Source organism: Hyalella azteca, unplaced genomic scaffold (genome assembly GCF_000764305.2).
Source record: "Hyalella azteca isolate HAZT.00-mixed unplaced genomic scaffold, Hazt_2.0.2 contig16646, whole genome shotgun sequence".
In the NCBI taxonomy this organism is placed as follows: domain Eukaryota; kingdom Metazoa; phylum Arthropoda; class Malacostraca; order Amphipoda; family Hyalellidae; genus Hyalella; species Hyalella azteca.
In genome coordinates this window covers 62,072-82,993 of record NW_025946460.1, presented here as the reverse complement: position 1 = coordinate 82,993, position 20,922 = coordinate 62,072, and the positions used below count along the sequence as shown (strand labels likewise).

Below are 20,922 nucleotides of genomic sequence, written 5' to 3'. Positions count from 1 at the left end.
AATAATCGATGGATTTATTGACTAGATGGGCGTTTCGTACAACGCTTCATTGCGAGTGCAAGAGATCTTCACCGCTGTACATGAAGCAAGCTTCGAGGTGTTCCATTATCTTACCAAACTGCACTTTTGAAGCTTACGATAGTTGGAACTTATAAATGCGTTTTTGGCACGTAAAATCTTATGCTAATATCTATATGCTTTTGGCATTCGAGTTGGGAACACACATTACTTCCCGAGATTGGGCGCTTAACACTCTGTCCACTGCCTTAAACTCCCACAGTCTGCTGACGTCAACCCGCGTTATCAGGCCTGCTACAAATAGCATTGGTAATGTTTTAGTTCGGAAGTTACCGAATCTCAGTTGACCGAATAAAAAAAATTCTCAAGGCACTTATGTGACTGCTAGCTATTATATTTAAAACTACGAACATACTTTCAGTTCACAACGAAAGTTAATGAAAACGGGATTTCCTATAACGAAAACTAATTAAGTTACCGGCAAGGAGCATTCAACCCCCCTGGCTAAAAGAAAAAGTTATGCTTGTAATAAAGAATGAAATACGCAAATTGGGGTGGTTTAACGTAGGAAAATTGGCAATAATTACTGAAGTTTTATCTGTGTGAATATTAATTTAAAACGAACCAGTTTTGAAAACAAGACGTCGACGGCATATCCCTTCTTTGCAACACGTAAAAAGAATGACCAAGATCGTCGGACAAAAAGAACGTCGCTACAGGAAGATTTTTTATCTATATTGCCGACTAAATGATTGTCAGTCTATCTGGTCAAAAAAAAAGTGAATTATATATGCAATAAATATCTCGTTGGTAATGAACAATACAAAGTTGCACTGATATAATATTCTGACAATTTGTTAGAATGTTAGACCAAATGGAACAACCTGTTTGCTACCAAAAAGCGAGCGTTTATGTGAAGAGTTAGAACACACGATCTTTAAGTAGCTTACTCATAATTGTTAGTAAGTTTGTTAGCATGAAACACCCAGCGGTAACTACAGACAAAACAAGTTCAGACGAACTGCTTAGCTTTTCGAGTCGGATATCGTGCCAGAGTAAAGCTAGATCAGGCGTCAGCACAACACAGCCCCAAATATTAATAATCAGTATTATTTTTATTGATATCAACCCAAAATGACGCAGCTCAATACATTAACAGGCAGGTACAATTGGAAGCAAGTAATCGGACCGTGAACGGTCAATAAGAAACAAGAGATATGTGGCCCTCTTTCTTTGCAGGTAGTGCACTGAACTCCCTACTCATCCGCCATAAAATGACTAAAGCTGCACTTGCATACCAGTTTGGCCAATTGAAAAAGGTGATGATCGTCACTTCTGAGCGAAGGTGAACGCATAGGTTAGTATCCCAAACGACCAAGAGAAAAGAAAATGAATAATTAATCCTAAAATGGTATCAAAGAAGCCAACCTTTATTGTCTCATCAGACCATGCGCTTACTCATTATTTGCACGATGTTTATTTCTTGGTCATCACAGGACAGTCGTGACAAATAACTATACTCTATTTCCACCCGTAAAAATAGACGAGTTTAAGATTCAATAACAAATATCGAACAGTAACTTTTAGCTCTAATAACGATAATAATATCAGAGTAGTCGCATTCTACCACGTCTTTAATTGCTAAGTAACGTATACCTTACTCATACCAACAGGAAGCACCTGCTCTAGTCTGTCAGAGTGAGTGAGCTTCTTTGATAAACTCTTTGATAATATAAAAATTTTCAATTAAATGGCCCATTACAATTTTCACTTGCGTGGTTTAAACATGCAAACCAAACGGTTAATTCTTTTAGGTTTGAATGTTAACAATTAAGTAATATGATGAAAGAGATCATTAACATTCGCAATGTAGCTAAAATAGTCTCAAGTTACGACAAAATTTATTGACCGACAGCTGAAGTATTTAAAAGCAGTACTTCGCTCTAGCACCTCATAAGTCAGCAAATAAAAACAAAACAACTTACTAGCACACACAAATTCAACAGAACATAAAACATTGTCAGGTTATAACACTCTGAGTTAATGCAACGAGATTCACATGACTAAAATGAACAAATTGCGGTCACAGGGCGGTCTCAACAGGAAAACTGCGCCGAGCCTCCAGCATAGCCGTTTTGGTGACAGGAGCAGCAGCTGCTGCGGGCTGCGGAGGAGGATTTTGTTTACTTTGAGTAGCACTTCGTTGTTGTTGTTTGGTGAGGACAGAGTTGCCGTCGGTCGTCAGGTGCCGATCAGATGCAGGATGCTCAGCTGCTGCCTTGGGATCCACCACCACCAGGGTCGACGATATATTGCTCGACAGTAACTCGACCATCCTGCAAAAAGGATGGTCAGAAATAAAATCTTCAGACGATGTCTAGAAACTAGGGCGATGCTAGTTCTAGCGAAACACTATAAAAGGAATTACATCCTCTTAATATAATAAGGAATGTTTTTGGTCATCGACCATCCACAAGGATGAGTAAAATTGAAATGAAACCTAGAAACAATTACCAGAAACTATTGCGATCCTAGTTATTGTTAAAACACTATTAGGAGGGATTACACCTTTTTAGTATAATGAGGAACGTTTTCTACAAAAGACACAGTAAGAAGCATCACTGACTGGCATCGCAGGGCGCGGTTCTCGGCGATGATGTTGTCGGTTTGCTCGCTGCTTTGCTCCAGCAGGAGAGCCAGGTTAGTCAGAGGCTGCGGGGGCGCTGGCGCCCTGGGCAGGTCCCCACCAGGGGCACCAGCTACATTTCCTCGACTGTGTGACGCCTATTCAGTAAATAATCTATTATTATTATTCACAAGTAAAGGAAATGTCTTGCTTACCACAACACTATCCGTACAGACATTTTGAAATCGATTTACGGGCAACAGGCGTACATTCAGGAATATTTTCTAGCAAAAACCTTCAATAAACGCGGGCAAAATAATCATAAGGTTCATACATCTTTCTAAAAATAAGTTCAAAATATAAGGCTATCCACAACCGAATACTACAGTTTCAAAGCGGGTCATTTAACCCGCATCTCTTACTGATGGTGTAACCTTTATGTTACAGATATTGTTCTCTTTTGCTCAGCTAACCACAATGGCCATGATTTTCCAGATATCGTCCTGTCGGTGCTGCTGCAGGCTGCTGATGGTTTGGGCCGCTCGAGCGATGTCAGCCAAGAGCTCCTCTAGCGGCACAGCCAGCGCGGTCACCTCGCTCAGACAACTCCACTGCTTCCTGAACGGAAGTTCACTTTTGAACCAAACTGCATTCAATTCTAAATAATGAAAATTTAATTAAATATCAATAGAAGTCATCTAACTATAATTTTGCACTACCATTATAAGTACCTAATTAAAATGTCACATGAGCAATGCTGAAAGTGAAACTGACTCTAAATAATCTCGAGAGTATAGACTGATGTGTTGAGAATTTGAGTTAATTCGAGCGAGTCTAAAAATTCAGTTAATTAATTAAATTAATTCGGACTCATCTCCGTCACTCAAGGAAATAGCATAGCGATTTTACTTAACATGGTCAACGAATGCCAACATGCAAATGATATATAAAATATGCATATACAATATTATAGATACCACACAATTATATAGGTAATGGTACATAAAATTGTTTATAATATATAAAACTGCACAAAAGTGGTGTATACATGTCGGATTGGCAAAAAATTAAATGCTGATCTAAAGTTCAACCCGCATTCAACGCATAAATTTTCAATGTTCCTGACAATAAAAAAAATTTCTATAGATCAGCTGGAGAACTAAAGATAAAGAAATTTTTTTGCCAATCTGATGCAAGTTTCTTCAAACATTTAACACAAAAAAACTAAATATCAGGAAATGTGTTCGACATCAAATATACGCTCGCCGATAATAGATCCATAGTTAAACAAAACCTGATCACCGCAGACATGCGAGTTGCGGTCATTCCGAAAAGTCCAAGTGACTCCCCAAATGAGACTCACTCTATGTGCGTGTACAGGTCCTGGTAGTGTGTCACATGACTCACTCTATGTGCGTGTAGAGGTCCTGGTAGTGTGTCACATGACTCACTCTATGTGCGTGTAGAGGTCCTGGTAGTGTGTCACATGACTCACTCTATGTGCGTGTAGAGGTCCTGATAAAGTCTGTCACGCTTCCTGAGCGCCTGCAGGAGGAGCTTGCACATGGCGGTGCTGTCGTGAGGGCGGGAGCGCTCGTCGCGGGAGCGACGTCTCAGTGACACGTACAGCTCCTCACAGCTGCTCACGCTGCTCGGGCAGTAAATAAATCACGATCTTTACTAATGACAACACGGTAACAATTAATAACCTAACATATTCTTGTTTAACAGAATTCAACAATGCATCAAGCTGCTCGGGCAGTAAAAAAACATCATCTTTACTAATGACATTATGGTAACAATTAATAACCTAACGTATTCTCGTTTAACAGAATTCAACAATGCATCAAGCTGCTTACGCTGCTCGGGCAGTATAATTATCAAGTACTCAAGTAAAGATAATACAGCAAACGAAATTAAAGACCTTGCAAGTGCGTGTTTAACAAGATTATACAACTAAGATGAATCAAGCTCCTTATGTCTATTATCCTAATCAAGCAATAATTACTTGATACGGATAATATATGAACAAAACGATGAAGCTAATTTATGATCAGTTCGTGAGAATTGTGTGATAAAGATATTTTCTTCGGATAAGATGATGAATCGAGCAAGTATGAGAAGTCATATTAAAATACAAGACATTTTTACCTAGTAGATTGGATGGAAGAAAATAATATTAATAAAAAGGTTAATTGTTGCGTTTAAAAAGTACTTTTTGAAGACAACACTTCTAAAGAGGCCAGTGTCTCTGATGTTACACATGTTCAATGAATTTCTTATTTTATTTCGGAATATTAAAAAACATATATAATAATTTTTTAATATTTAAATTTTGTTATTTATTCTCTCAATTGATTCATGCATTGTCTCCGACTTCACGCAAGTGTGCAAAATATCAGATCGGTTGAACAGGTAGAAGTGTGTTAAATATCGATTATAAGATTTGTAGCAGACAAACAAACAACAAGAAGTGAAGTTAAAGAGAAGTGTTGTAAAATAGAGCTTAAAACGGCCATCAAGAATTAAAAACTAAGAAAAAGTCAAATAATCTCACCTTATCTTCTTCGAACAAAGATTTCCTTGATGAAGATACGTTGAATTTAATTGCATTTTTCAATAATTTTAAATTCTTAATTAAGTTTTGATTCAAGCAGAATTTTAATACAATTACTTATTAAACGGCCAATTTACCACGCATCAACTGTTCTCACATAGGATCCAGCGTATCGGTAGTATTCTCGACGCTGGAGAAGGGTGATTGTGTGGCAGCAAACACTAAATATTAATGAAACAAGCAAAATAAAATATTAACGATCAATTCTCTTCCCCTCGATACATGAAGTAATAAGTATTCTCACATGGTATCCAGCGTATCCGTAGGAGTCTTGGCGCAAGAGAAGGGGGAGCCATTGAGCTCCATAACCTTGGTGTTGAGGGCTGTGAGGGCGGCGTCCAGTCGCTGCGTCTTGTCCACGGCCGCGTGTACGGCAGAGAGCGTCGCCTCGCCTCCGCCTCGCCACGCCCCATACGCCTTCTCCGACGCTGAGTTCAATTGCAAGAAATGGAATAAAATATCCAGTGCAATATCTCATGAAATATGAGCTATTCATTTCAGGTTACGCATTATTTCGCGTTAAATAGATACATGCATGTCTTAAATGCATTTGATTTCTCACAGGACAATCAGACAGCGACCAAAGTTTACAGCTCAAAGAGGCACAATCATCTAAAAACAACAGATTTTTCCTCGTCTTTACAAGAATAAGATTGAAATCGTAATTAACTAAGCAAAAAAGTGGATAATTTGAATGAAGAAACCGAAGAAGGATGAAAATCTAAATTAGAACTTTTATTAAAACCTCTGTGGGAATTGCTCATTTACACAACAAAAATTCTGTCAACCTCCATCATCATTAAGAAGATTGAACCGTAGCATATGTTTGACTATAAATTAGAGTGGGAGAAAGAGTTAAACTACTGAGGAACTGCCTGGTGTACTCACTGACGCGGGCCTGGGGGGACTGGCTGGTGTACTCACTGACTCGGGCCTGGGGGGACTGGCTGGTGTACTCACTGACGCGGGCCTGGGGGGACTGGCTGGTGTACTCACTGACTCGGGCCTGAGGGGACTGGCTGGTGTACTCACTGACGCGGGGCTGGGGGAACTGGTTGGTGCACTCACTGACGCGGGCCTGGGGGGACTGGCTGGTGTACTCACTGACTCGGGCCTGAGGGGACTGGCTGGTGTACTCACTGACGCGGGCCTGGGGGAACTGGTTGGTGCACTCACTGACGCGGGCCTGAGGGGACTGGCTGGTGTAGTGATCAAGGTCGGTATTAAGAGCCTCCATGAAGAGATGATGGCGCGCCTGCAGCTTGGCGATGTCGTTCAAGACGCGCTGCCCGCATCGCGTCACCTCCGCGTGCCGGGACAGCAGGTGCAGCCTGCGTCATTAACATCAATACACTTCATCATTATCATGATCATCATTACCAACTGATCATCCCTATCGTTAGAAATTGATCTTCACAAGTATTACCAACTGCTCGTGATTGTCAGTAGCAACTCATCGCCACCATCACTACTAAACTCATCATCGATAGAGTAAAAACAAAATGAAAGCCATTTCTGGATATCTGACGAAATTTCCATGTTCAAAGTTTCAATTGTTGAGTATACGGAAATGATTTATAGGAAAAGTTTGAATTTTTTTCATTTAACTAACATAGCAACTTTTCGAGCGGAAATCAGATCAGAGAGGCGCGTACTTTCAGTGTAGAAAAAGTTACCAATCGTTAAAATTAAAAATATTTTTGACTTTGAAAGAAAACTTTGACTTTGAGCGATATGGATATGCGATATGGATAAATATGGATATGCGATATGGATAATATGGAGCGATATGGATAAATAATTTCAAAACGTTAACTAACATTGCGATTTTTTGAGCAGATATAAGAGCGGAGAGGAGCTTGTTCTCCCTGTAGAGGAAGTAGAGCGAGTGGCACCACATGCGGCGCTGCAGCGCGTGCTCCACCAGAGCACGTGGAGACCTCAGCATCTCCTCCACGAGGGTTGGGAAGTGGGGAGCAACTTGGGGGGTGAGGGCACAAGTGCTGAACACGTACAGCAGCCAGTCATCCTCCTCCTGTGGCATAAACAAGTCAAGAGAAATTTGTACTTGGATCATTAATCTGCTTAAATAGAAAATTCATCAACAATTTAAAAACAAAAATAGTGTTTCTTTCGATCAATAAGTGGGGATTTTACCAAACATGGTCAGGAACGAGAGAGTTAATGGAAATGAATAAACAACTACCGGTAATAGTTTAAATATAAATAAATGAACCTTGAATCTAAATTCCTTATGCATAAGAATTTCCATATCTGAGCCCTCTGAGAAAAAACCTAATGAAATATTTGCCTATGTTTCTGTGTTTTTTTTTAAGTGTTCAGCGCCGCAAATACACATGAAAATTTCTTCTAGTGAACACAAGGTGACTGTTGATTCTGTTCTGCTGCAAGTACGATTAACCAGCTAACGAAAAAATCCTCCCTACGATTAAAGTTACTATAAAAGAAAGCTTTTACATGCAATGAAATGACAGTCCGGCAACAGTCCTAACCTGAACTGAAAGTCCAGCAACAGTCCTGACCTGAAGTTAATGTCCAGCAACAGTCCTAACCTGAACTGAAAGTCCAGCAACAGTCCTAACCTGAAATGAATGTCCAGCAACAGTCCTAACCTGAAATGAATGTCCAGCAACAGTCCTAACCTGAAATGAATGTCCGGCAACAGTCCTAACCTGAAATGAATGTCCGGCAACAGTNCGTTACGTTAGTAACGCCACACACCACCAACACGCCGATGATCTGCACAACACGTTACGTTAGTGACGCCACACACCACCAACACGCTGATGATCTGCACAACACGTTACGTTAGTAACGCCACACACCACCAACACGCCGATGATCTGCACAACACGTCACGTTAGTAACGCCACACACCACTAGCATTCAGGCTCTCAGCACAATGCTAAATGCCTTACAATTTCCCGTTTAGATAACAACAAGAAATCTTTTGAAAAACGAAATAAAAGTAATTCAAACAGAGTTATCAGTATGTTGTACTTAAAATAACAATTAGTTATCAGTATGTTGTGGTTAAAATAACAATTACTTTATCCAGCAAAAATGAAAATCTTTGCTTTGACATTCAGGTTTAAGCGCATTACATGAAACATGTATCACCTTCTTGTTGAGCAGCGCTGCCATACGAGTGAAGGCAACCACTTGCTTCTTGTCATCAGGCTTGGCGCCCTCCACCTGACCACGCCTCGCCGGCTCCCACTCCAGCATGAGCTGCAGCCAAGCCTCCAAGCCGCTCCTGAATACATGAATAACTGCAAACTGAACCACAAGAAAATAAACAATGCTTCTGCAGAACTGCTCATAAAAAACAGTACAAAATTAAATGTCGACACAACTACGATATTTATCTCAAGTTCAGCCCTTGCTCACATTGCTTATAACTGGAGTCAAACAACTGGTTCACAGTTTGGCAATTCACTATCAATAAATTATAAAGCAAGCAGCACTACAGGATTATTCTATGTGAGATTTGGTGCTTGACTTCAACATAAGCTTTGGAGTTTAAAGGGAGGCAGGGTATAAGGTTCAGAGTATGGTTAGGTTCACACAGCATTTAAAATCTGGAATTGTGCAAAAACATGAACTCATCTCGTCATTCTTTGATAGAAAATTTTTATACAAAATAGAGAAAAGTTTTCCGGGTTCATGACCACAAACATGGCATAGTTATGAGCTGCTTAACTCTGGGCATCCAGATAATTTTATTGTTAAGATAATATCAGTATCTTTAAAATAATTAACAAGAAATTTCACACTAATTCTTGAATGGGACGAGCCAGACTTGAGCGGCTTGGAGATGTGGTTCTCGTCGAACATGCGCTCTGAGAAGTGGATGTCGCCGCTCCTGCCTTCGTACACGCAGATGTGGCATGACTTCTTGCTACGAACTCTCTTCATCCTGCACAACAAGGTCATTATTTTTATTACATTCTTTAAAAACCTTTAGGCTTGGTTCACATCATACTTCCTGGCACGGTCCCATCCAATGTTCTTTTATGAATTTCTATAGAAGCATTCACACCTGCCATACCTGGCAAGGTCCAGCCACTATCAAGGCAAAAGATATTTCGACCGGGACGTGACTGCGGCGTTGCCAACTTTTTTTTTGTCGAGTGTACCAGATTTTTGTCAAAACTGAAGTGTGGATGGACCGTGACTGGCATATGCCTGGCAGTATGGTATGAAGCAAGCCTTAAAGGGCTACAATTACATTAATATCATGAGTTTTCTACCTTAACAATATTATTCTACTGAGAGACCAACGTGGAGTCTGGTACAACTGATCACGTTATACATTGAGCGAACCAAGAATAATTTAGGAACTGACCAAAAAGTGGACAGAAGAAAAGAGAACAAGGCAGAGTTGGTCAAATATGTTGTCTTTAGTTAATGACTTCCTTGTTTTATTAGCGCTAATTTATAATATTCTTGTTTATTAGAATTATAAGCAGCCTTTTATCGCCGGTGAACCTCATAAGCCTATAAAGGCATCAACTACATACTTCCTTCAGTAGTTATCTTATTCATGTTACCGTTTTTTTCTGATCTTCTCGATTTTTATTTGAATAATGAATACAGAACTGCAAGCCAGAGAACCTTTCATTTGCTGCCCCGCCATGCAACAAGAAGCAAGTGATCAGAAGATCTTAACATCGCCTACGTACAAAAGCTCGCACACTCGCATGAAGCATTTCCATACCGTCAACGTGTACGTCTTCAAGCAAGCAAGACATTAAGAACTAATTATTCTACAGGCGACATGCCGGCACTGTCCACTCTAGTGGCGACATGTTGGCACTGACAACTCGACATGTTGGCACTGACCACTCGACAGGCGACATGTTGGCACTGACCTCTCGACAGGCGACATGCTGGCACTGACCACTCGACAGGCGACATGTTGGCACTGACCACTCGACAGGCGACATGTTGGCAGTGACCACTCGACAGGCGACATGTTGGCACTAACCACTCGACAGGCGACAAGCTGGCACTGACCACTCGACAGGCGACATGTTGGGCAGGAAGGGCCGCACGCCTGTGACGATCTCATGCACCACCAGCCCCAGCGACCAGTAGTCCACGGTGCACGAGTACCTGCTCAATCAAGTTCAGTGTAGTAACAGGAGAAAATTCAATAATTGACTATCATATTATTAATACACATGATATTCATTTCTGAGAACCATTTCAGGCTCCTCAATTCAACATCTAATACTTTAATTTCGTAATCCCCCGTATAATAATCAAGATAATAATATTTATTAACTGATATAATATATGATTTATATATTTGATAGATTAAGGAGAGCATGTACGTTAAAAACAAAAAATTTTGACTTTCCAGGTTTTAGGCTCGGTTTAAAGGTCCAAAAACAGCGCATTTAAAGAGCCCAAAGCCGTGTTTGTGCGCTCATTTGTTTGTTCACAATGTAGCTGCGCTATTCGTCCGTCTTTTGGTTGTCCAAATTCACGCTCGTAACGAGTAGAGTGCGTTGCATTCACTCCGGGTCCTTTATAATGATGGCGGTTGGGTGCTCGCTGAAAAGCGTCTCGTGATTTTATTCGGGAAGAATTGCCGTTCTTCGTCTCTTAATTCACAGCACTTAATTCATTTCTTGTTGACCTCACTCAGAGTGGCCGGTAAGCGTGTTAACTTGTACTAGTAGGATGCAATTTCTACGGTTGACTTTTAGTTCACGCTGTTGGATTGCCGAGAGATATCGGGCCGCGGAACACTGGTTATATCTAACAATAGTTTGCTCGATATAAACAGTGGAGATGTGAATGTGGTCAAGTTGTCGTTTTCCTAACTTGAAATTGTTTGGATATATCTGGCTAAGACCCCCATTAGTTTTCTTACTGTGGAAGGTCAAAATTTAACTTGTAATTTCTTGTATATATGGTGATCATTCCAGGTGGAAGTGGGCACCGTCGTTACCTCACTTTTTTTACTTGTTCCCGTCGAAGATTTTCCCGACCTTCCTGCTGTAGCGGGGGATTTGTGAAAAGAATGTTTCCTGCTCACAGTTGGATACAAGACTTGGTGACAGTGAAAAGTTTGTCGTGAAAACGTGTAGAACTGTCAAGAGGTAGCCAATGACTGCGAGAGAGAACCGGACGCCAACACGGAGCTCTAACATAAGCGATAAGAGTTGACGAAGGGACTCCAGGGACGTCTGTTCTCCCGGCTTCGCTGTGGAGGTCGAACATTCACCGGCCCGAGCATGGAGAGCAATTTTGACGTTGTAGGAGGAACAACTGAGAGGGCGCTAAAAATTATCGAGTTGGCAATAGGGTTTACTTGTGTGGAACTAAGTCGTGTATTACAGGTGGGCGTTTGGTCCTAATCGTTTGGTGCCTACTTGGTTTTTAGAACACAATAATTCCATTCAAGTTATCAGAGGTTTTTGGCACCCTATAAGTATCCAAGTTTTTTAGTTTTAAACACTATCGCGCCCACAGGTAGCGGATAGCCTATATATGTTGATAGCTCTCCCGCAACAACGACAGCAGACGAAGCGCAAATAAAACTTGTACCTTCAATGACCACAAATTTCAGTTTTTTGGCTCTCCTGAAAAATTGGAATTTTCATCGTAAAAATCTATCGCCTTCTATGATTTTTAGGCTACAGCATTGACAGATACACCATTCAATTTGTAAAGACCTAATATAGCGATCATCCAGTAACTTTTTTCATATCTTTGGATTATATATAATGAAAAAATGAAGGAGGGGCCAAAATAGAAAAAAAAATCAGAAAACCACCAAAAAATAGAATAACAAATTTGAAGAAGTGATCTAGTGATCGCTAGATATGGTCTTTACAAATTGAAAGATATGTTTTTCGATTTTGTAGCACGTTAAATGAATAAGGAGATCAATTTTCACAGTAGCCCCCTTTTTGTAGTTTTCTATAAATTTCACATTTTTTTATATACACAAACGAAAAAAACTTGGATTTCTATTCAATGTAGGTGAACCAAGTTGCAAAATGATCCGTTCGTAAATAAAAAAGCTTTTTTTTACATACATGATCCCCTTACATATCAGAAACGTAAATAAAAAAGTAATTGAAACTCACACTAAATTATTTTTTCCAGGAAATTTGAAACAGTAAAATAATTATGAAATTTAAGTAGTGTTATGTGATACGGTACATCTGTTCAGCAAGTAACAGGGCTAACTGTTGCATGACTAGTAAGTAACAGCGTTAATTGAGTGTCATATATCTCATCAGTTAGTTGAATAATCGTGTTGAGAATGGCATTCTCATCTGTTAGGTTAGTAAGACTTGCCTCTTGCTGAGGAAAAGCTCAGGAGCAAGGTACTGCAGGGTTCCCACAAAGGACGTACACACGCTTGTGTACTCCAGTTCCTTGGCGTAACCGAGATCAATAAGCTTGTAGCGTGTCTGTAAATGAGTCGATTTTTATATCAGAAAGAGCTTCATATTCCTTAAATTTGCAGACAACCTAGGCAATCAAACCTCGGTCAAAATTAGCCCTGTGCGTACATACTTCATCCTGTGTCTCATCCATAACACTTACGCCAGACCAGAAACGTGATCTATTTCAATAAATTTCATTGGCTTACTTAGGTAAAAAAAATATATATCTTTAGTAAACAAGACTATATTACTCTGAATACAAGTAATAATAATGACTAGAACTTGTTCCACAATCTTTATGCGAATGATTAGCAACCATTGACGGATAAGCTAGGATTGGCACACTGAAGCAGCACAAAACAATCATGGAACTTCATAGTTTGAATTGCAAATATATTTAGCCAAAATTTGAAGAGTAAATGAAATAACATACGTTTAAAAATTACTTTTTAAAGACAACACTTCCAAAGAATCCAATGTCCCAATCTTACAGATGTACAATGAATTTCTCATTTAATTTTCGAATATTAAAAAAATTAATTTTTCAATTTTTTTAATATATAATTTTTTCAAAATTATTTATTCTATTAATTGATTCATGCATTGCCTCTGACTTCACACAAGTGTGCAAAATTTCAGATCAATTAGACAGGTAAAAGTGTGTCAAATATCAGTTAGTTAAAAGATTTGTAACTGACAAAATTATTTTTTTTCAATTTTTTCAATATTGAAATTTTTTTTTTAATTTTTAAAATCATTTATTTTGACATCTGATTCATGCATTGTCTCCAACTTTACGCAAGTGTGCAAAATTTCAGATCGATAGGATAAGTAGAAGTGTGTTAAATTTTGATTACAAGATTTGTAGCAGACAGACAGACAGACAAACAAGAAGTGAAGTTAAAGAGAAGTGTTGTAAAAATAGAAAGAATTGTCATATTTTCAACGGTGAAAGCATCTCTGAGTCAAACTTTGTTGACAGTTAAAAAAAATCCTAGGATGTATGAATGAATGAATCAGCACAACTGGCAAGATTAGGCAACAAAAAATATGCACAAGCATATAATACTTTGTAAAAAGAACTTTAAACTGAAGAAAAAATATCAAATCGAAAGCTTCATATTAATTTTCAAATATGAAGAATATACAAGCAAGCCTAACCTGTCCTTCATTCTCCTGAAGAACGATGTTTTCAGGCTTAAGATCTCTGTGTATGATGCGCTGGGAATGCAGATATGCCACTGCTTCAGTCAGGTCCTTGAGACAACTCCTAACAACGACTTCACGCAAACCACAGCAGTTCTCTGGTCGGTTCAACAGCTGCTCAAAACAAATTTAAATTATCAATCTGAAATCCAAGATATTAGGTTATTAATAGTATAAAATTATACATATTTTACAGTCAATGTGTGTCTTTTGAATTTAATGAACAAATGGACATTCTTTGTAACTTTCCATGCAAAACACTAGGATTGATATCCAACATGTTTTGAATTCGCAATATGACTTGAAGTGGGTTATGCTACATCTGCCATTTTAAAAAATAAATGTACACAAGAAGCGATACGAAGCAGTTGAATTTGGTAACCTGGCTCGAGCCAAAGTAAGACTTTCTGGCTAATGTTTTAGGTTGAGTTAAATGGCAGTGGGCACTCCGGCCAGCAGCTTGCACTCTGCTTTCACTCTATTGCTCTGAATACCTCTGTTCTCCCAAACACTCAATGGGCGTTCACCATTGTTGCCTCTTTCTTCCATTATTTTTTTACAACTTGAAATTTTTTTGGCTGCAATTTGCCAAGAGACACCCAAGCTCAATCCTGGCATACGTTGACAAAGACGCAACAAACAACAGGAACAACAATTTTGAACTTGCCTTCCTGAGGTCTCCACCACTGCAGTACTCCATACACAATATGGGCAGGTCACCAGGTCCACCCTCCAGCTCACTTGGCACCTGAAAAATAAATAAATTCATTAGAAAAACAAATAAAGAAATATGCAATCAAATTATATTACCGTATTTGAGCAAATTCTGTGTTTTATCCTGCTTATTAAAAATAATTGATGAATTTTTAAAGGCTGTTTTAATATTATTTTATACATTTTCATTCAACTTGAATATTAGAAGACAATTAGATAAAAAATGCCAAATGTATTATTGAAGGTCCTAGAAACCAAAACAGTTATAAGCCACAACATCATGCACACTAATAATGAATGCCCATATAATTTCATCTACATTTGATCACTGAAAATATGAGAAAATCCTAAATTAACCATAAAACTTACAGGGAAACAGGACACAACACATGGATGCTCAAGCCTGAGCATGATCTGCACCTCCTTCTGCCATCGTTCCTTGTGTTCAGGGCTCAGAAGTGTCTCGGGGGATGCAGGACTGCCAGTGTTGCCCCAGCGACACTTCTTCAGAGCTGGTATCAGATAAATTTACTACAAAAATTATTTTAAAGAGACAAGACAATATGATCAAGATTTCAAATAAATAAATTTAGCATCAAAGTTACCATTACAATGAAATATTATGAAACAGTCAGAATCAAATTAAACTGGTTTTATTACAGGTCTTTGATAAAGGTATAAGAAGATATTTTATATGAAGATATTTTGAGAACCATGACAGAACATCAAAAAGAAAGGCAATTATTTTTGGAGAGCACATGCCATAAGACATAAAAACACTGCCCAGCTAACCCAAGACATTATAAAGTTATTTCACTTCTCATTCATATTGTGATTAAACATAGATTGGGTTCAATTTTTGCAGACATTATTGGATTAAAATAACAGTAATTTTTAGGAGTTTATAAGATAAAATTTCAATACATACTAAAAACATGCCAAAATAAATGAGTCAGATTAAAAATTTTATTTTATTCTGATTTCAATTCTACCATAGATCCAGTGAATGGATCATGGATACTCTACAACCCTTTCAAAAAATATAAAATTTTCTTCAAATTTTAAAATTGGAAAAGTTTGGGTTATGGTATAAACCGTATAATTAATATGGTATCTTACCAACTGTTTCACCAGAATTTTCATTCTTCCAGAGAGTGACAGTGCCAAAGCCACCAGTGCCAAGTACCTTCTCCTTGACCCATGGCTTGAAGGCATCTGGATCATGAGAGGTTGCTTTGGAAGTGATGCTGCTTGTTCCATCACCTTCACTGCTCCCATCCATTCTGAAATATACAAAGAATTTGAATTAAAAAGGCAACTTGATAGCTTTGAAGGACATAATTTGAAATTAAAATTCACAATTTAAAAATTCATATATCAAAGTTTTTAACAAAATTAGCATTTAATACCATATTAATGCTATCATCCTATGTTTCTTCATATCCACACTTTTTATCCACACTACGTTCAAGTATACTTGTATTCGCTGATTTCAAGTCGTAAATAAATTAATAGATGATTAAGTTGAGATGTTGGATTTCGACACATGAAAACTAATTCCGACACAACTTGAATTGGACACACACAGATCGTTCAAAGCTTTATACAAAAATTGAAATATCATTAAACAAATATACAAATTAATAATATTCGTAACTAGAAGTGTATTTTTGCATATCCAACTCCATTTTTATACAAATAGATAAAATTTCAGAAATATTCTGAAAACTCCCAAGTCCAAAGTAGTATTGAATCTAATTCTAAAGAGCAACTTTTACCCCAGACCCAAGTTATAACAAAATTTAACATTTGGAAGTAGTTATTTACTTTAGTGACAAGAATACGGTAGTTGTAAAGTAATCAAAGTAGATGTTTTTAGATTCTCTTTCTTGTTCAATTTGAGTCTTATAGGCAGCAATATTGGAATTTCCTTACTTATGAATAAAATTTTGCAGTCCCAAAACTGGCAGGAAAGCTCTAGTTGTGGGCAGTGGGCACTCATGACCCTACTGGTAGTTGTTTTCCAGGCTAGCCTCTAAGTAGACCAGTCACCAGTAAAGTATTCATGGATACCACTATGACTCATACCACTACCACTCAGTACTCACCAGTCACCAGCATTATTATACATAAGATATTGGTACAAATCTTGAGTAAATGAGAACATTGAAAATGAACCGATTCTAAAAAATCTCTGGTTTGAGGTTTGTCACTATGGTGACAACTGACATTTCATTTGACAAGTTAGGGTAAACGCGGTATATTCCGACATCGTAGGTAATTCCGTCACTTCTCTAGTTTTTCCTTTATATTAATGCTGACGCGTAGTGAAGTGTTTTGAGAGTCATGTGAAGGCAACAGAACTTACGTAACGCATACGGTTTTTTTTATAGTTTTTCATTTTTCGATGCGTCCTTAAAGTGTCGGAATATACCGCGTTTACCCTACAATATAGTGAATATCATACAGAACAGTCACTGTGACTATAATAGTGACTTATTAAATAAAAGTGAATAATAGTCAACTGAAGCTGACTGAATTCTGAATACCTAGTGAGTGACTGACACTATTCATAATTCAGTCAGCGTCAGTTGTCAGATTCATTTCAGGACCCTCCGACCCAGACAGACTGAGACAATCTGGCTGTCCCAGTCTGGGACTCTGGGTCCTCTCACTCCTCTGTCCTCACAGTCACAGTCACCCCACCCAGTAGTACCTACCCAGTGGGAGGTCCGAGGCCAGAAGCCCAGCTGCCCAGAGCCAACCATAGGCAAAATGCAAATGCCAGCATGACGGTATGACAATCAAAGTCAACCTAGTGTAAGTGTTTGCTAATTGGCTTACTGTTTTTATTAGGTATATCAAACATCAACTGTTGTTTACTTTACTCACTTACCTAGCTATCTAAATTTCAATTTGTAGGCGGAGTAATTTGCAGCTTTCGAAGTCCTGTCTTTTTTTGCTAGTTACCCTTATAAAGACAAAAAGAAGTAATTGGAGTGGTTAAAAACTCAACTTAAACAGTAAACACAGAGTCACAGACGTAATTGTTAATTTGTAAAGACCAAAAATTTGCGTCAACAAAATGAAATTTTTCCCAGAACTAAAGTTCTGGCTTCATCATTGCTTCGGCTCATTGTCAAATCCAATATATGTTCTGAAAACGACTAATTAATTTTAAACATTAGACTAAAATCACTGAACTGTCTGAACTGACTGAACAGTGATCATTTTTCTACGACGACGAAATTCGGTCCGAAATCGCGGAATGCGATGCATTGTTCAGCGACTGATTTTTCTATACTCAGTACTTTCAATGAGAATTTGAACTTCTGAAATTATTATTTTGGTACTATAAGTAAAAATTATTTCAACAGCCAGAACGACATTTTTTCCCAAAAGCAAATGCTTTTTCCTTGCCAGTACCCCATCGACACTCTGGTGCCGGCGTTTGACGCGAGTTTCAGACCTAAATTTGATTCCGTGAAATTGCGGGTCAGGGTTGCTGTCTTACATGGTTTCATGGTCAGGGTGTTTCAAATCAATTACTCAAATTTATGCCCCAGATCAAATACTTTCTTAATTTAATCGATTCTTCAGGCAACGTTCGAAATAAATCGCCACTCGAACGTTTTAGGAAGCATGCCTCGGGCTAGGCCGCTGGTGCCTTCTCCGCAAACGCCCCTTTGACAACGGGTATCGTATCAACCACTCTACTCGCCAGCTGGTCGAAGAAAGCTTAATAGGTGCTAGCACGTGGGAAATTTTTCAGAGTATTAGTGGCAATACTTTCAGCTGGCTTCTATTGTCTTTTCTCATCTGTACCTATGAGTGCTTCGATAGAAACAGTTGAATTAAGCTTGCTCGGTCAAATAATATGGAATGTGACAATAACATTTAATAAATTTTTGTTGAAATATTTCGTGAGCATTTCGAGGACTTGAAAAACGTAATCAATCAATATTGGATGTAAGTAAAAAAAGGGCGAATGCCGAAGGCCAGCTTATCTGAACTTCACACTAGGTTCATATTCCGTTCCTTGAGTAAAAAGGCATTGAGAGGGCATAGCGATTAGCAGTCTTCGAAGTCAACTGCTCAAAACTGTAGCGCCCGATGTCCATAGACACTACTTAAACATGCCAAAGGTAAGCATGGTTATATTGCATCTGAACAAACCTACTCCAGCCTTACTTCTTCTGGCCAACCTACACACGTTACAACATTTCTCCGCCCTAGAGAAGCCTGAGCGGACCTAACCTTACCTCATTGGCTGCTGAAAGGTAAAAATGCGGTATAAGTGAGCTGGTAAAGCCAGTTATTAATTTTGTTGCAAGAAGGCTGTGAGCAAAAGGTAGTGATTATTTTGGCCAGCCAGAAGAGGTTAGGCTGAAATAGTTGCTACCGGATGCGGAACTGCTTACTTAAGAGCGAGCATGCTTAAAGGGGCTCATGCCTGAGGCAATCTTGCCAAACTTCACAATTAATTCATTTTCCTCTTGGCGTGTAAAAACACTAATGGGCATAGCAGCCTATGAAGTCAACCGCTTAAACCCCTTTCACACAGGGCGGGCAATCCCGCCGGCGTGAAAAAACCGCCGCGGGATTCCCCGCGCTATCATTAACACGAGGCGGTTTTTCACGGTGGAATCTGTCAGTCTTGCAGCGCTGTTCTCCGTAAAGCCTCTTTCACACAGGGCGTGAAATCCCGCCGGCGTGAAAAAAACCGCCGCGGGATTTCTCGCGCTATCTTTCACACGAGGCGGTTTTTCACGCTGGAATCTATCAGCTTTGCAGCGCTGTTTTCCGTAAAAGTGGTCCTCAGTTTTTGTGAACTATATCTATGAATAGCAAAGAAAAGAAAGCTATCCTTTTATATTTGCTGCATAAAAAGCAGCAAAGAAATAAAAGGAGGTGCTGGGTTCACAATATAGTAAAATTAAGGCCACAAGAAGGTGAATTTGCCACTCTATTCTGAAAATTAAGAGAAGATGAAGTAAAATTCTCCAATTATTTTCGAATGTCTGCCGAAAGTTTAGATGAATTATTGTCTTGTGTGCAAGGCAAATTAACCCACAACAGCATGCAGATGAGAGACGCCGTGCTATTGAAAACTGGCTTTAACTCTCACACACACCCTCGCCGACCCACTGTCTGTACCACACTAGTTAGCGGCGTGAAAAACCGCCCCGTGTGAAAGATTACATTGAATCCCATTGCAAGCTAAACTGTCGCGGGAAATCCCGCCGCACTTTTAGCTTGACACACGCGGTCGTCAGGCGTGAAATTTCACGCCGCGTGAAAAGCCGTCGTGTGTGAATTAACAGTGCACATTTCGTATGTCCGCTGAGGTTCGGCGGAAAATCCCGCTGCGGTGTTTCACGCCCTGTGTGAAAGGGGCCTAAGGCCGCTTTCACACAGGGCGGGAAATCCCACCGGCGTGAAAAAAACGCCGCGGGATTTCCCGCGCCTTCATTCACACGAGGCGGTTTTTCACGCTGGAATCTATCAGACTTGCAGCGCTGTTCTCCGTAAAAATGGTCCTCAGTTTTTGACTATATCTATAAATGGCTGCTCATAGCAAAGAAAAGAAGGCTCTCCTTATATATTTGCTGCATAAAAGACAGCAAAGAAAGAAAAGGAGGTGCTGGGTTCACAATATAGTAAAATTAAGGCCACAAGAAGGTGAATTTGCCACACCATTCGGAAAATTTAAGTAAAATTATTCAATTATTGTCGAATTTCTGCCGAAAGTTTTGATGAATTATTGTCTTGTGTGCAAGTCAAATAAGCCACAACAGCACGCAGATGAGAGACGCCGTGCCTGTTATTAAAAAACTTTAACGCTCACACACTTTGGCCGACCCACTGTCTGTACCACACTAGGTAGCGGCGTGAAAAACCGCCCCGTGTGAAAAATTACACTGAATACCATTGGAAGCTAAACTGTCGCGGGAAATCCCGCCGCAGTTTTAGCTTGACACGCGGTCGTCAGGCGTGAAATTTCACGCCGCGTGAAAATCCGTCGTGTGTGAATAGCAGTGCACATTTTGTAAGTCCGCTGATGTTCGGCGGGAAATCCCACTTCGGTTTTTTTCACGCCGACGGGATTTCCCGCCCTGTGTGAGAGGGGCTTTAGAACCATAATGCCGTACGACATTAGCCACAACTTAACCTTCCTAAAGGTGAGCATGGCCATATTGCATCTGTCCAAACCTCTTCCGACCTAACCAACACAAATAAAAACTTTGTTCCACCCGTAATCAGCCTGAGTGGACCTAACCTAACCTTATTGACTGCAGAAAGTTAAA

General features: G+C 39.3%; 1 protein-coding gene across 1 annotated transcript; it reads right to left on the bottom strand.

Annotated features, from left to right (window-relative positions):
- On the bottom strand, positions 1-17,855 carry LOC108669188 (inhibitor of nuclear factor kappa-B kinase subunit beta). Its single transcript, XM_047884977.1, has 17 exons — positions 17,511-17,855; positions 15,734-15,897; positions 14,984-15,126; positions 14,568-14,648; positions 13,856-14,014; positions 12,603-12,718; positions 10,302-10,400; positions 9,085-9,201; positions 8,403-8,538; positions 8,090-8,125; positions 7,082-7,296; positions 6,150-6,592; positions 5,506-5,689; positions 4,140-4,292; positions 3,118-3,262; positions 2,645-2,802; positions 1-2,354 (listed from the first exon to the last, which is right to left on the bottom strand). Exons 2-17 carry the CDS (start codon positions 15,894-15,896, stop codon positions 2,102-2,104), a joined length of 2,601 nt encoding a protein of 866 aa, XP_047740933.1. The 5' UTR covers position 15,897; positions 17,511-17,855; the 3' UTR covers positions 1-2,101.
- Positions 17,856-20,922: the final 3,067 nt, after the last annotated feature.

Excerpts from the sequence above, each read along its gene's own strand:
- LOC108669188 (XM_047884977.1), bottom strand. The coding sequence starts at position 15,896 with ATGGATGGGAGCAGTGAAGGTGATGGAACAAGCAGCATCACTTCCAAA. Across the intron at positions 10,401-12,602 it reads GAGCTTTTCCTCAGCAAGAG|GTACTCGTGCACCGTGGACT; the intron begins GCAAGTCTTACT and ends TTGATTGAGCAG. Across the intron at positions 9,202-10,301 it reads AACATGTCGCCTGTCGAGTG|GATGAAGAGAGTTCGTAGCA; the intron begins GTCAGTGCCAGC and ends CTTGTTGTGCAG.